The 15,286-nt window shown below is 46.9% G+C and overlaps 1 protein-coding gene across 4 annotated transcripts in view; it reads left to right on the top strand.

Annotated features, from left to right (window-relative positions):
* The window catches only part of RBFOX1 (RNA binding fox-1 homolog 1), a 2,487,135-nt gene that overhangs the window by 240,300 nt on the left and 2,231,549 nt on the right, over nucleotides 1–15,286 (top strand). For all 4 annotated transcript variants that reach the window (XM_050774301.1, XM_050774299.1, XM_050774300.1 and 1 more), the window contains exon 2: nucleotides 5,958–5,996. In XM_050774301.1, coding sequence (XP_050630258.1) covers nucleotides 5,958–5,996 — 39 coding nt within the window. The remainder of the gene's footprint in view (nucleotides 1–5,957; nucleotides 5,997–15,286) is intronic.

The raw sequence follows: 15,286 nt of genomic DNA, 5'->3' as shown, positions 1-15,286 counted from the left end.
CAGGAGCGGGGGGTGAAGGGATGTGCTCAGATGTCAAGGTTGTAATTCTGCTCACGAAACGGATGACAAGGGAAGGAGTGTCTGCAGAAATACTTCCTTTCTCATTTTCTCTACCGGGGCGGGGGACCTGTCATTTCCGGGGGGCTCCTGCAGTTTTGCATTCTTGGTGTGCCTTCTGTGAGATTGCAGACTGGATAGGAAAAGAGAAAGCCAGCTCCCAAGGTGACTGAACCCCGTCGTGGTCTTGCCATTTGCAAGGTTATACCAGCAGAGAACGGCTGCATCTCTAATAGTGGTGCTTAGAGTGGTAACATCTGAACTTGTGCAGAGTTCATTGGTTTGTTAATTCAAGAGTGCAATTAGAGGCTCGATGATCTGCCCTGCACTCTGCAGCCTCTGCCTCTCCTAGTGTTTCCCACACCTCCTTTCCCCTCGAGGCACTCATTTCCAGACTTGCGGAGCGGAGGGGGTGGCTGAGGAAACCAGCAGGCTGGCAGGGAGGGCAGGCACCTAATTATTGTGCTGGGCACTGTTCAGAACTAAAACTTTGGGCCTTGCGGCTGCAACAAACCAGGCTCTGATGAAAGTTTCATGCAGTTTTTTCTTCCCTTGAAAGCCTTTCGGGACATTTGTCAGCTGAGGAAAAAGGGGCAGAGTCGGCCTTAATCCTTGCCTGTCCCATATTTCTGCCTGGAAGTGGATTCAAGCCCGAGCCTTGTAATTATCTCAAAAATAGACCTGGTGGCCACGGTGCATTTGGTGGGTTTCCTTGGCAGACCCTAATGAAACGGTGTGGAGAGGAGGAGATAGCCTGCTGGCAGGGTGGATGGATGGCCCTGCGTCTGTTAATCTCACATTTCATCTCAGTTTAAGCAGTCTCTGAGCTCATTAATTGTCTTTCTGAGAAGGGCCAGGCATTTGTCTGTGAGAGCCGTCTAGCTTCACTGAGATCATCCAGTCTAAAGAGAAGGGAAGGGACAACGGGTAGCTATCTACCCAATTTTACTGAACAAAAAAATACATAGCTAGACAGGGCAGACGGCTCTTGATCTATTTTGCCTGGTTGCCCACCAGAAAGGTGGCACCAATTTCCACTCCCACCAGTGGTGTAGGAGGGTGCCAGCTCCTCACACTATCACTGGCGCTAAAGATTACCCACGTCTTTTCAACAAAAGATGGAATGTTGTCCTTGCCTACATCCCACAAGCAAGCATAAAAGAAACCCAGCGAGTTTCTAATGCACGTGGAGCACCTGTGTGTTTTAAATAAGCAGGATACACAGTAACTCAGGTTTTACCAGGAGTATAAAGTGACCCTTTATTTTGTACATTGTGATATTTTTCAGCTACTAGATTCCTAAAGATAGAAGAATTTTGGATGCTCATCAGTCGGGAAATAAATACATCATAATGCATCCACGGCATGGAATTCTTCGCAGCTGTTAGGAAAGAATGAATAGGTGTCTCCACACCAGAGGCTCTGGACTGTGGTCCCCTGGGGACATCTGGCCTCTTCTGGAGACCTTTTTGGTTGTTATAATTGGAGGAGGAGATGTAAGAGTGGCATTCAGTGGGTAAGGGTTAGGGGGCTGCTAAACCTCCTACAGGCATGGGACGAGCCTCACGACAAAGAATAATCTGGCCTGGATTTTCAGTGTTGCTGAAGTTAAGAAACCCAGTTATCCATGATTTGTGTGGGAAAGGTGTTCATACTCAACGGATACATTTATAAAAAGAAAGTGTGCAGATCAACACGTAAGCTTTGGTCCGTTTTGTAAAAATGAAAGTATTTTTGTGTGTGTATATATACATAGATGATAGATAGATGTATTTTTGCGTTCTTAGGAAACTGGTTAGAAGAATACACGTCAACCTTGCATCTGCATCCCTGGTTGTGCTTCCAGGGATGAGTTTGGAGGGCAGTAAGGAATTTTCTCTTCCTTTATAATTCAAAGAGGAGTGGCTGGGAACATAACATAGGTTTTGTTGTTTATATATCCAACTGACGCCTTCCTTTTCTGGGATCACACATACTGAAAGTGGATGTTCGCAGAGCAGCACAGTGACATGAAGTGCGTTGCTTTTTGAGGGACTGTTCTGTGAAGTTGATCTCTTTACTCTCCTCTGTCTGCTGTTAGTTACCACTGAGCTTAGCAATACTAGGTTTTGAGTTTCTAAATGAAAAAATAAAATGAAAATAATACAGGGAAATAAACGGATCCAAGTGTTTAAAGATGCATAAAAAGTGTGTTAAACCACTTCATGGTGGCCGGGCGTGGTGGCTCCCGCCTGTAATTCCAGCACTTTCGGAGGCCGAGGCAGGCGGATCACCTGAGGTCAGGAGTTTGAGATGAGTCTGGCCAACATGGTGAAACCCTGTCTCCACTAAAAATACAAAAATTAGCCAGGCGTGGTGACACACATCTGTAATCCCAGCTGCACTCGGGAGGCTGAGGCAGGAGAATTGCTTGAACCCAGGAGATGGAGGTTGCAGTGAGTCAAGATTGCACCGCTGCACTCCAGCCCCGGTGACAGAGTAAGACTCTGTCTCAAAAAATAAAATAAAATAAAATAAAAAAATCCACTTCATGGCAACAGCGAGATTACAATACCCAGAAATGTAACCACTGTAGGAGGTCTATTTTGAACAAATTTGCTTTCAGCCAAATTGTATTCAGCAGCACAAAGAGATGTGTCCGGCAACCTTTGAAGAGCCTCCCGTTGCCATAACCAGGCCTGGAAAACAGCTGCAATGGATCAACAGCCCCGTGATGGACCAGCAGGAGGAAGGAATCAGGAGGTGCCGGGCCTTCAGGCTCAATGGGCTGGGAAAACGGGGATGCCTTCTGGGTGCCAGGAGGGGAACGAGGCACAGTTGGCGAGAGAGGAGAGCTTGGCTTGAGCTGTGTGGAGTTGGTATGTCCATGGGACACCCATGTGGAGAGGTCAAGAGGATGGTCTGTTGAGTCTGGTGCTTAGGAGAGCAGTTGGGGCTAGACCTGCACAGTCAGGGGTCCCCGGTGAGGTCCAGATGCCGTGGTAGATGATTCTCTGGGAGGGCAAAGGGCAGACCCTAGGGGATGTTTGCATTCCTGGGACAGGCATAGAGAAAGGAGGAAACGCCTCAGGAAAAGATGTCAGAGAGGGGACACGACAGCGCTTGAAGAAGGGAGAGCCACTGCAGAGCATTCTAGTTGTGGAGGAAGCTGTCTGGGTGGGCAGGGAACCCAGGCACTGAGGAGTAGATGACAGGGGACCAAGGGTCCTTGCATCATCTCCTTCTCCTTCAGAGCTGTAGCTTTATGTGGAGTTTTTGCAGCTCTCCCAGTACAGTGTTCTCCTTCCCAGACCGTGGGCGCCCCGAGGGGCCTCCTCCGTTTGTGCCCCATCATGTTTCCAGCATTCGGCCCAGCTCTGGAGGGTGGATGGCGAGAAGCAAAGAAAACAGAACTGTATAGTTGATAATGTGGTGAGCTTTGGACGCGTTTCTGAGTCCCAAGAAAGGAGGCAATAGAGAAGGAGGGCTTGGAGATCGTGAAGAGGAGGCATGATGGATGGAGGAGGGGCTGGGGAGGCACAGGGCGTGGCTCTAGGAGTCCAGGAGGAATGTCCCTATCTGTTCAGGCCCTGTGTGCAGACCCTGGTCCTCAGGCACCTCCTTTAGGAGCTTGAGGGCAGAGACCCACCTGAGCTGGCACAGGGGTCTGGAGACTGGGAGGAGAGGACCTTGAGAACCACAAAGCATCTCCTTTGCACCTTGCAGAGGGGAGAGAAAAGCCACATCTGCCTGGGTGTGCGTGTGTTTGCTCAGGCTGCCATAACAAAGTAATATAGATGGAGTGGCTTAAACAGCAAACTTATTTCTCTTGGTTCTGGAGTCCGGAAGTCCAAGACCAAGGTGTCAGCAGGATTGGTTTCTTCTGTGGCCCCTCTCCTTGCCTTGTAGGCAGCCACCTCCTTCGTGCATCCTCACCTGGCCTTTCTTCTCTGCTCCTGCATCCCTGACACCTCTTTGTGCATCCAGATTTCATCTTCTTATGAAGACAGCAGTCAGACTGGATCAGGGCCCAGCCTAACAGCCTCCTTTTCACTTAATCCCCTCTTGAAAGGTTCTGTCTGCAAGTCAATTACATTCAGAGGTCCTAGGGTTGGGGGTCGCTGGACTGCGTCTGGCCTCTGTCCATAGGAGTTTTGTGGGGGCGGGGGCACGATTCAGCTTAAAACACAGCCTTTGAGCAGGGCTGGGAGAAACAGCTCATTCTCCAGGTGCACATCCAGCATCTACTCTGTGGATTACCTGTTTCCAAATTGTGACTGTAGGTCAAAGTCATGTTCCCCAGGATTCCTCTTCATGCAGCTGAGATGGAGCTGACTCACCCTAGCCCGTGTTCGTTGTTAATTTCATGGTCCTGGGCTCGTATAAGAACTATAACATACATACCAGTAATCGCTCTTAACACTCAGGCCTTCCCTGAATGTTTTTCCATGGACCAGGCTTGCGTGGCCTCATTGAATCCCCACCCTATGAAGTAGGCTGAGGAATTTGAGACTCAGCAAGTGGAGTCTGGTGGACAGCAAGGGTTGAATGTGGCTTTCTCCAGAATGGCCAGGTCTCCTGTGTCCGAGACCTTGGGCCGCAGAGCAGAGCTGCGTCTGCTCTCTGTCCATGGTGCTGCAGTGGGTAAACTCCCAAGGGCACCTTGTTGGGTCTGGAGCCCTTGATGGGACCAGTTGGTATTGTGGCAATTTCCTTGGCTGGGCAGGAAGAGGAGGTGCTGGTGGAGTTCATGGGGAACCTGAAAGGCCTGACCTTTTGGCAGGAAAAAAGGGGAGCTATGATATCTTCTCCCACTTTAAGTGGGAAATCGTTGTGTCCAATTCTGGAATATGGCAGAAGCACAAGCTTAGGTCAGAGAGAGAAAGAAAGCGAAGGTGTTCTTCACTTGAAGAGCGATGTGTTGGGCTTGGGGCAGGCTGGCCCTCAGATTCATGTTCCACACAGTGTCTGTGCAATGGGCCCTTGCTGTTTAGACTAAGCCAGGGTCCTTCCTGTGCAAGGAACTGACTCAGCCTTCTGAGGCCAAGGGGAGCATGTGTGTGAGTCTATCTACACCATGGGGGCTACATTTGTTGAGGGGAGGAGTTGGGGTTCTGAGCCAACGGAGGTGCTTGACTCAGTTCAGGTCCTGGTGGGGGTGGAGGGGGCATTTCAACTCCTGGGGCCCTGAAATCAGAGAGTACTCACAAAGTGAGGTCTTCCTCGATGCAGCAAGGGTTTCTGTGGGTGCCACCTGGGAATCCTAGTTCAGGAGCTGGGGTGTTTTAAGAAAGAAATGCTATCTTCCTGTGGTTTCCCATATTGTTTAGAAAAACACCCGAAGTCTGTATCTCAACCTGCATGGCTAGATATGCTCTGGTCCCTGCCCGCCTCCTTGACATCATCTCTTTGCCTCTCCCATCACTCGGTTTGATGGTTCTGGCTGCTCTGCGCTGCTCTAAGAGAGCTTGTCCATTGTCCCTGCCCCAGGGCGTGTGACCTGCCATCCCTCCATATGGAAGTCTCCTTGTCATTCCACCCTCAGTGCTCCTTGACCCCCAGTCAAAAGTAGCACCAGTCACTCTCCACCCTGTAATTCATCTTGTTATCATCATAGGAATTAGCATTCTGATCTTTTCTTCGTTTATTATTAATAGTTGTTCGTTAGCTTCCTTATTTGCCATGTCTCCCCCATCTTCCTTCTGTCTTTTGGCAGCGATTTGTCATCTTGTTTGTTGTCAAAAGCACAGCCTACAACAGAGCCTGACACATGTTAGGCATTTAATGGATGTTTGTAGAATGAATGAATAAAACATTCTTTCCTAAATCTAAGAGAAAAACGAAGCAAAAGCAATTGTTTCAATGCAAACTCAATGTTTCTTCTCTTTCTCTTTCTCTCTCTCTCTTTTTTTTTAATGCAGGATCTACTGTCCCTGCCATACAGCCTGGTCGAGGATCAGGTAAGTGCTCATTTTGTCCTGACTTAAGATGTCTGTGAAGTCTGGTGGAAATGAAAGCAATGGAAAAGTCTTGCATCACAGCCCTGCAACTTCATTGCCCGGGGCAGACATCTGTAATCAACCACAGCATGGTTCATCCCTTAGCAAGACAGTCACTACTAATTGATCAGGGAAGACTCATGAGATCAAACATACTTGGCGTCTTTAAAGTATGAGCTCCAGAAATGAAGTCATTTTTGCCAGGGTTGAGGGGTGGACAGGCAGTTAAACAGCTTCTTATTGGAAATGATGAGGGTGCTTGCCTATATTTTATCATTGAGTTTTGAAGGTGAGTGAAGCCCCATATCCTGGCATTATGCCACAACTTTATTAGCACTGGAGGTACCAGAGCTTGACCATATAAGAATATAATTGAACCGAACAGATCTATACCTTGGGGCAATGCATTTTTTTAAAAATCGATTTCAACTCTACGTTATTATTGTTGCTTAATGAGGAGCTAATGTAATTTCTAATGAAGCCCCATGGCCTTTGGATAGATGAAGTTAGATTTTTCCCCCCATGTTGTTGTATCCACTCTTCAATTAAAACCTGAGAAGGAAAATTAATACAAATGTAAGAATTTTTTTCCCCAAGATTAGTGTCACGACAGCATCTTTTTATTACATATGTAAATTTCCTGTGTAATGGGATTGGAGAGGATCGCATGGCTGGCCCTTGAGTGGATTGGAGATGGTTTAAGTGGCCAAGGAGGCTTTGTGGGGAGGCGGAATCTATGCTTGCTGTCATTTGAGTGGTGATTAGGGCATGCTCTGTGCCATCTTGTTCCTCCTCCCACCCCTGTTGCTGTCCACCCTTCCCCAGGCTCCTCCTGTTGGCTGCCAGTTTTGGGTAGAAGAATTTGAGTAGCTGCTTTTTAAACAAATTGTATTGAGGTGAAATTCCCATAACATAAGATTAGCCATTTTCAAATGAACAATTTAGAAGCATTTGGTACATTCACAGTGTTGGGCAATCACTACCTCTCTCTACTTCCAAAACGTTTTCATCATGCCAAAGTAAAGCCTTGTACCCATTAAGCAGTCTCCCCTCTTGTTCTCGTCTCCCCTCAGCCCCTGACAACCACCAGTCTGCATTCTGTCTCTGTGGGCTTACCTATTCTGAATTTTTCAGATAAGTGGAATCATATAGTAAGTGGCCTTTTGTGTCTGGCTTCTTTTACTTAGAAAACAGTTTGGCAGTTCTTCCAAAAGTTAAACATAGAATTACCATATGGCCCAGCGATTTCACTCCTACATATATACCCAAAAGTGCTGAAAACAGGTACTCAAACAAGCACATGGACACACAACTTCACAGTGACATTATTCAGGGAAGCCAAAAAGGAGAAATAGCTCACATGTCCAAATAAAATGTGGTCTATCCGTGCAGTGAAATATTATACAGCCATAAAAAGGAAGGAAGCAGCAATCCGTTCTACAACTTGGATGAACCTTGAACACATTATGCTGAGTAGCTACCTTCTGCTTGACCTGGATCCTCTCTGTGCTGACATTGGCTGGTTTATCAGAAACACAGTTAGAAGTTGTGAGATCCTGGGAGATTGGATCCATCTCAGGACAGAGGTCACTACTTCTTCACTTGGCTTCCTGCCCTGTCACTTAGCTCTATTCTAGCTTCTGGGGCTGGGAACTGAGAACAGATGTTTATACCTTTTCCCATGTTCTTGGTAGGTGTCTGCCCATGCTGTGGTCACCCTGAATCACTCTGCTTTCTGCAGGACCTGATGGGGAGGGCTGGATCTGACCAGTAGAAGTTTTCTTCAGAGGCAGGTGCTAGAGTGGGCAAGCTCTGGCCCGTCTGTTGCCTCCTGTGCTGCTGCTTTGGAGAGCATGGAGCAGATGGTGGAGGGGTTCTCTCAGGTGCAGCTGCCTTCAGGCATTTTGCACTGCTGGGAGCTCCTCAGAGTCCTCTTTCTTTGTGGGGAGTATCATCCCAGCACCTGTGCTCATTCCATAGCACATCCCCCAGGTGGACAAGTCATTTCAGGACTAGTTGGGTGTTTGGGAGGTGGGCTCTGTTAAAAGCCAGCAGAGCAAGGAAGCATCTAACAAAGTGTTTGAGGGGGGTTTATAACGTGCCAGGGATTATCCCAGGTGCCTCATTCACGTTTATTCATTGCTTCTGTCTACACTGCCTGAGTGATGGTATATTGTTTCCCTCTTTATTAATCAGTTTGTAATGGAAATTCATATAACGCGAAGTTAGGTGTTTTACAGTGAGCAGTTGTATGGGTTTTAGTGCAGTCACAATGTTGTGCCACCACACCTTTATGTAGTTCCAAAACATTTTCGTCACCCCCAAAGGAGACCCTGTGACCATTAAGCAGACACTCACCCTTCCTCTACCCGCCGGCCCCTGACAACTGTTAGTCTGCGTCCTGCCCTTGTGGGTTTACCTCTTTTGGATATTTCATATAAATGGAATCATATAGTATGTGGTCTTCCGTGTCTGGCTTCTTTCACTCCGCATGATGTTTTTGAGGTTTATTCATATTGTAGCATTCTCTCCTTTTTATGGCTGAATAATATTCTATTGTAAGGCAAGACCGCACGATTATCCATTCATCCAGGGGTGGAAATTTGGGTTGTGTCTACCTTTTGTCTATTGCGAAGAGTGCCGCTATAAACATTTGTGCCCTTGTACTTGTTTGAGTTCCTGTTTTCGGTTCTTTTGGGTATATACCTAGGAGTGGAATTGTTGGGCCTTATGGTAATTCTGTGTTTAACTTATTGAGGAGCTGCCAGACGGTCACCATCTTTTAACAAAGGGAAACAGACTCAGCAAGCTTTCTCCCAGAGCTCCCAGAGTGAGGAGCAGAGCCGAGGTCTCCAGCCTGCAAGGCTGGTCTCCGTCCATGTTTCTACCCACCACGTCGTCCTGTATGTGGAACGTCAACCCTGAGTAGCATGTTCTAGGCTGTTCACTGGGCTTGGGCAAAGAAGGGGTAGGAGGGAGAGGGAAGGGGAGACAGGCTTCTCTCTCCTTGAGTGACCAAATGTGTCTACTGCTGGTCCCTGGTGTACCCCCTTTTCCCACTGTAGCCCCTTAACCCCTAAACTTTGGAAAGTCTCTGCAGTTGGTGGGTGATTTGATTGAGTTGATTTGTTGATAGGTTGTTTAACCCAGAGTCACATGCATACGCACACGTTCTCTCTCTCTGTCTCAGTCTCTCTTCATCTCTCTCCCTCTCCCTTTCTATCTCAGGCCTGACAAAGGCAACTTGACAAAATAATAATTCAGTGGGCGTCACCCATGAGCCATATGATAACCCATCAGCCTAAATTCATGCAGCACCTGAGCAACTGCGTCTCATCCTCTCTCTTTTTCTACGATGGGGAGCAGAAGCCCAGAGAGCTGAGGTAACCTGCCCACAGCCACACAGCTAGTAAGTTGCAGAGCTGGGATTTGAACCCTGGTCTGTCCATCTCTGCAGCCTGGAACCCTCTCATTGCATCTGGAGGCTTCTCCAGGCTCCCTAAAAGCATCAGCATTTTTCATACCAGTGCAGTGATTATTATTATTGTTTTTGAGACAGAATTTCGCTCTTATCACCCAGGCTGGAGTAGAGTAGTGCGATCTCAGCTCACTGCAACCCCCACATCCTGGGTTCAAGCGATTCTACTGCCTCAGCCTCCTGACTTGCTGGGATGACAGGCTCCTGCCACCACGCCTGGCTAACTTTTTGTATTTTTAGTAGAGACAGGGTTTCACCATGTTGGCCAGGCTGGTCTTGAACTCCTGACCTCAGGTGATCCACCGGCCTCAGTCTCCCAAAAATGCTGGGATTACAGGCATGAGCCACCGTGCCCAGTCTGATTGATTATTTTTAAAAAATCATTTACAGTCTCAGCCTTCCCAGATCCACACAGCCCCCAGAGCATCTTTAGATGCCTAAAAGTTCTTAGTTGAATGTGAGAAAATGGGAATTCCTATTGAGGAAATGGCATTCTGTTCCTCTCTGAAGAGAGGCTCAGGAACCAGCGTATTGGAAAACAGGTAATCTAGTCTCTACAGTTAAGATGTTTTTTAACTGACCTTGCACTTCTGCCTTTTCAATATTTCAGTGACTGGGTTGAGGTAGGAATCTGTTGAGAGGTGTCCTTTTTCCCTCTGAGAGATGCTCTATGAAACTGAACAGAGAGGTCCTGGTCCCTAGCATTGCTGGCAGCTCAGAAAGCTGGAGATGAGACCCTTCCCAGGTGAGAGGGAGAAGAAAGTGATAAAAGGTGGCTTGGGCAGGTAGGTTCCCACCCCCAGAGAACCCTCTGTCTCTCCAGGCACCAGGGAAGTTACATGGTCTGCCTGGGAAGGAGCTTCCCCGAGGCACAGCATCTCCCAGGTGCTCACTACTGAGTGTGATAAAGCACTCGTGGGACCTCGGGAGTATTTACACCTGCTCTGAGCCCAAGCTTCAGTGGCAGTAATTCTCTGACCTTTTAAAATGGATAAATCTCCTTGGCAGGGGTATATTTCCAGAGCTTAGCCTGGAGTGGGGATCAAGGTCCTGGCGAGATGTGGCCAGACCAAGGAGAAGATTTATGATCCTTGAGGGGGTCTGTTTTGGAAGCTGCCGTGCCCTCAGACCTGCTCAGCACGGCACGGGTGGAAAAAAGTGGGTGTTTGGCTGGAGTGCGGGTCCTTGTGTCACCTCCCAGACAGATGAAAGCAGGCAGGCTGTTTTTCAGATGGCGATGGATTTATTCCTTTGATCTCCTTGCCTTGTCTGCCTTCTCTGTGAGTTCTGACGGATGCTCTTCTCTCACGTCTCTGTTATTCGCCGTCACACAGAAAACGGGGTGAGAATCTTGTTATCACGGCTCTCTCCCTGCCTTCTAGCATCACCAGGGAGCATAATAACCTCTGTGGTTGGCAGCACCCTCCCTTTTATTCTCTTTCCCTTCCTCCTCACTCCAGAGCCTCCACCCACGAGTCATAGGGAAGCCTGGGGAGGAGGGCCTGGCATTGCTTGTACACCTACTGTGTTCCAGGCACCTTACAAATGTGATCTCGTGTAATCCTCCCAACGTTGTCCCCCCTACCCCATTGTAAGAAAGATTATTATTAAACCCATTTGCAGCAGTGGGGAGCCTCAGAGTCAGGGAGGCAAATAACCTTCCCAGGCTACCAGGTCTCCCAGCTCACATGGACAGGGCAAGGATTAAAATCTTGGTCAGACTGACTGAGGAGTATTTGCTCTTTTTAATGCTGCCCCAGGGGCCGGGAGGGTCCGTGTGCATGCTGGAACGAAATCTTCTTTTCGTCTTCCAGGCTCCTTAATTATTTCTTAGAGTGATTTCTGTGCTCCCCTCCTGGACTGGGTCTCATCTCCTTTCATCAGCTGTTTGTAAATTCACAGCGCCTTCCCTGTTTGAGAGGCCGGGACTGGCTTCCCAGTGATCATTTCCTAACAGAAGGAATGTTCTTTCTTGCTCTGCAAGTGTCAGCTCATAATTACCAGCGTAATTAGAGCAGGATTTGCCATCTGATCCTCCGTGGGAGCTGCACACCCGCCTGCATAGGTAACTTTGGCATAGAAAGGTGTCTGGCTTCCAGAGGAACTCAGGGCGTCTTAGGGGCTCCAGCAGAAACACATGGAATTCCTGCTCAAGGCTTCCCGTTGTTACCAGACTATGTCCAGACCGCCTGACGCTGACACGAGCCGGCTCCAGTCACCTTTCTGACATTGCCTCTGCCCCTGCCTTGATCCATGAGGCTCTCAGAGCTGATGTCCCTCCTCCTGAGGAGCCTTTGATGACTGCCCTGGCTCAAACATGCCTCTTTCCATTGCCCTGTACTGTCTTTTCCATGGCACTCAGCATGATCTGAAATAATATTCCTTTTTTGTTTTCATGTTTATTTACGTGATTTCCTCCCACTGAAATATATGCTCCCCAAGAAATATGTCTCATTCAGTGCGATAGCTCCTGGGCATGGCATATCACATGGCATGTAATGAACATCTGATAAATATTTGTTAGGTGAGAAACAGACCTTACCTGACACCTCATTATTCCTGTTACACTGTGATGTCTCATTGCTTATCATCATACCTCTTTTTAATTACTTTCTGTACTTACTCTGTTTTTTTTTTTTTTCATGGCTATGGATCTATAAAATTCCTAATAAATAGTGCCTCATCTTTTTATTCCATCCCCAGTACCTTGGTCGAGAGTAGATAATGCACATTGCGTAGATGGATGGATGGAAGAATGGATGGATGGATGGATGGATGGATGGATAGAAGGGTGGGTAGATGAATGGATGAAAAGATGGACACAAGGAAGGATGGGTGGATGGATGGAAGGATAGATGGAAGGGTGTGTGGGTGGATGGATAGAAGGAAGGAAGGAAGGATGGGTGGGTAGATGGTTGAATGAGTGGGTGGGTGGGTGGGTGGATGGATGTATGGATGAAAGAATGAGTGGGTGGATGGATGGATGGATGAATAGAAGGATGGGTGGAAGGATGGATGGAAAGGTGAGTGGGTAGATGGATAGATGAATGGAAGGAAGGAAGGTGGGTGGAAGGATAGATGTAAGGGTGGGTGGATAGATGGATGGAAGGGTGGATGGATGCAAAGATAGATGTAAGGGTGGGTGGGCAAATGGACGGAATGAAGGAAGGAAGGGTGGGTGGGTAGATGGATAGATGGATGTGTGGGTGATGGGTGGATGGATGGTACACGGATGGATAGGTGAATGGATAGATGAGTAGCTGTATGGATGGATGGATGGAAAGAAGGAAGGAAGGATGAATGAGTGGGTGGACAGACAAGTGGGCAAGTCTGGCTGCATTTTCCTGAGTTTGTGACCATATTCCAAAGCAAATAAGAATTTTCTTGGCATTACTCCATCTTAGATTATTCAAACCCTACTCATTATTCAACCTCAGCATCAGTCAAGGTGCTCGTGAACTTCTAAGTATTAGGAACTTGTCACAACAGTACTTTTAAAAATTAATTTTCACGTGTACTGTAGGCTGAGAAAGTGGATTGTACAGAACCTACTGAGAGGACTTCGTTAAAGCTTAACTTGTTCATTAATGTGTGTTTAAAAAATACCCCTGGACGGCCAGACACGGTGGCTCATGCCTGTAATCCCAGCACTTTGGGAGGCCAACGTGGGCAGATCACCTGAGGTCAGGAGTTTGAAACCAGCCTGGCCAACATGGTGAAACACTGTCTCTACTAAAAATACAAAAATTAGCTGGGCATGGTGGTGGGTGCCTGTAATCCCAGCTATTTGGGAGGCTGAGGCAGGAGAATCTCTTGAACCCAGGAGGCGGAGGTTGCAGTGAGCTGAGATCACGCCATTGCATTCCAGCCTGGGGGACAAGAGCGAGACTTCATCTCAAGGAAAAAAAAAATACTCTTGCACGTTTGTAAAGGTGTGCTCTCTGTATGACAGATCTTATTTATTTTATAAGCATGGGGTAGCATGGGGTTCTTTATTTTTCATATGACATAGGTTGGTTAGGATCTCCCAGAGTTCATTTCTGTTTGTTTTTCTTGATACTGGCCAAAGATTGCACTGTACATATTCTTAGCCCATGTCATTTGACTCACAAAGGCTATTTTTTTTAAAAAAATATATTTTTATTATGATACTTTAAGTTCTAGGGTGCATGTGCCCAACGTGCAGGTTTCTTACATATGTATACATGTGCCATGTTGGTGTGCTGCACCCATTAACTCGTCATTTACATTAGGTGTATCTCCTAATACTATCCCTCCTCTCTTCCCCCTCCCCACAATAGGACCTGGTGTGTGATGTTCCCCTTCCTGTGTCCAAGTGATCTCATTGTTCATTTCCCACCTATGAGTGAGAACATGCGGTATTTGGTTTTCTGTTCTTGCGATAGTTTGCTGAGAATGATGGTTTCCAGCTGCATCCATGTCCCTACAAAGGACACAAAGTCACCCTTTTTTATGGCTGCATAGTTCAAGGATCTAGAACTAGAAATACCATTTGACCCAGCCATCCCATTACTGGGTATATACCCAAAGGATTATAAATCATGCTACTATAAAGACACATGCACATGTATGTTTATTGCAGCACTATTAACAATAGCAAAGACTTGGAATCAACCCACATGTCCATCAGTGACAGACTGGATTAAGAAAATGTGGCACATATACACAAAGGCTATTTACTGACTAGCATTGGCTATGGATCGAACTTTTTATTAATAGAAAATGATCATCTTGAGCTTGGCTGATGCATCCTGCCTTGGGTTTTTCTGAAACCAGCATTATTCTCCTTTCTTTCTTTGGTTCCCATGGGTAAGCCTGGACATGCTGCCCTTCATTTTGCAAGATTTCCTTTTGTTGTAGGGGTCTCTTGGAAGTGGCACATGGATGGATTTTGTTTATTCAGCCAGTCTGAGAATCCTAGTCTTTTAATAGAGGAATTTAGTGCAAATATATTTGTCATAATAGATATGTTTGATCTTCTGTCATTTAAAATATTATTTATTACAGAGACTTTCCTTGCTGCTTCATTTGTTTTCTCTGTTCTTTGCTCTGTAGAGTCTGTTAAATTTGCTTTTATCTTACCTGCTGATTTGAAGGTAGGCATCCTGTTATTAATTCTACAGGCGATTTAAGTTGAGCCTTGAAGTTCTTCTGAAAAGGCTGCCGTAACCCTTGTTTCCCTAAGATTCAAAGTCAAGAATGAGATGACAGCTTTAAAGTCTGTCCAGATAGGATGAGGAAATTTAACTCAGGTGAATTTTGCATTTTTCTGCACCTTCTTCCAGCCTCTTCCCAGGCATTGTCAACTATAATTGGGTCCCTCAGAGCCAGCTAAATGTCAATAATTTATAATTTTGACATAGATATAGTAATAGGTAATATTTATGTGGAGGGTTAATATTAGCAGGTGCTGTGCGTAAGCACCACATATAGAATTTCTCACCTAATCTTTGTGACAACCCACTGAGGAGCCAGTCCTTTGCTTCCACTGTTCAAATGGTGAAGGTGAGTCTTTGGGGTTCCATAAGATGCCCACAGCCACATATCTGAGGAAGTGGCAGAGCCATGAGTGCCTGGACCTGGCTCTAGTTTTTTTATTTTTATTTTAAGATGAGGCCTTGCTCTGTCATCCAGGCTGGAGTGCAAGTACAGTGGCACGATCATAGCCTACTGCAGCCTCAAACTCCTGTGTGCAAGTGATCCTCCTGCCCTGGCCTCCAAAGTGTGGCTCTAGCTCTTACCCATGACTGTC

Source organism: Macaca thibetana, chromosome 20 (genome assembly GCF_024542745.1).
Source record: "Macaca thibetana thibetana isolate TM-01 chromosome 20, ASM2454274v1, whole genome shotgun sequence".
Taxonomy (NCBI): Eukaryota; Metazoa; Chordata; class Mammalia; order Primates; family Cercopithecidae; genus Macaca; species Macaca thibetana.
Note: the sequence above shows the minus strand (reverse complement) of the source record. Positions and strands in the feature narration are given on the sequence as shown.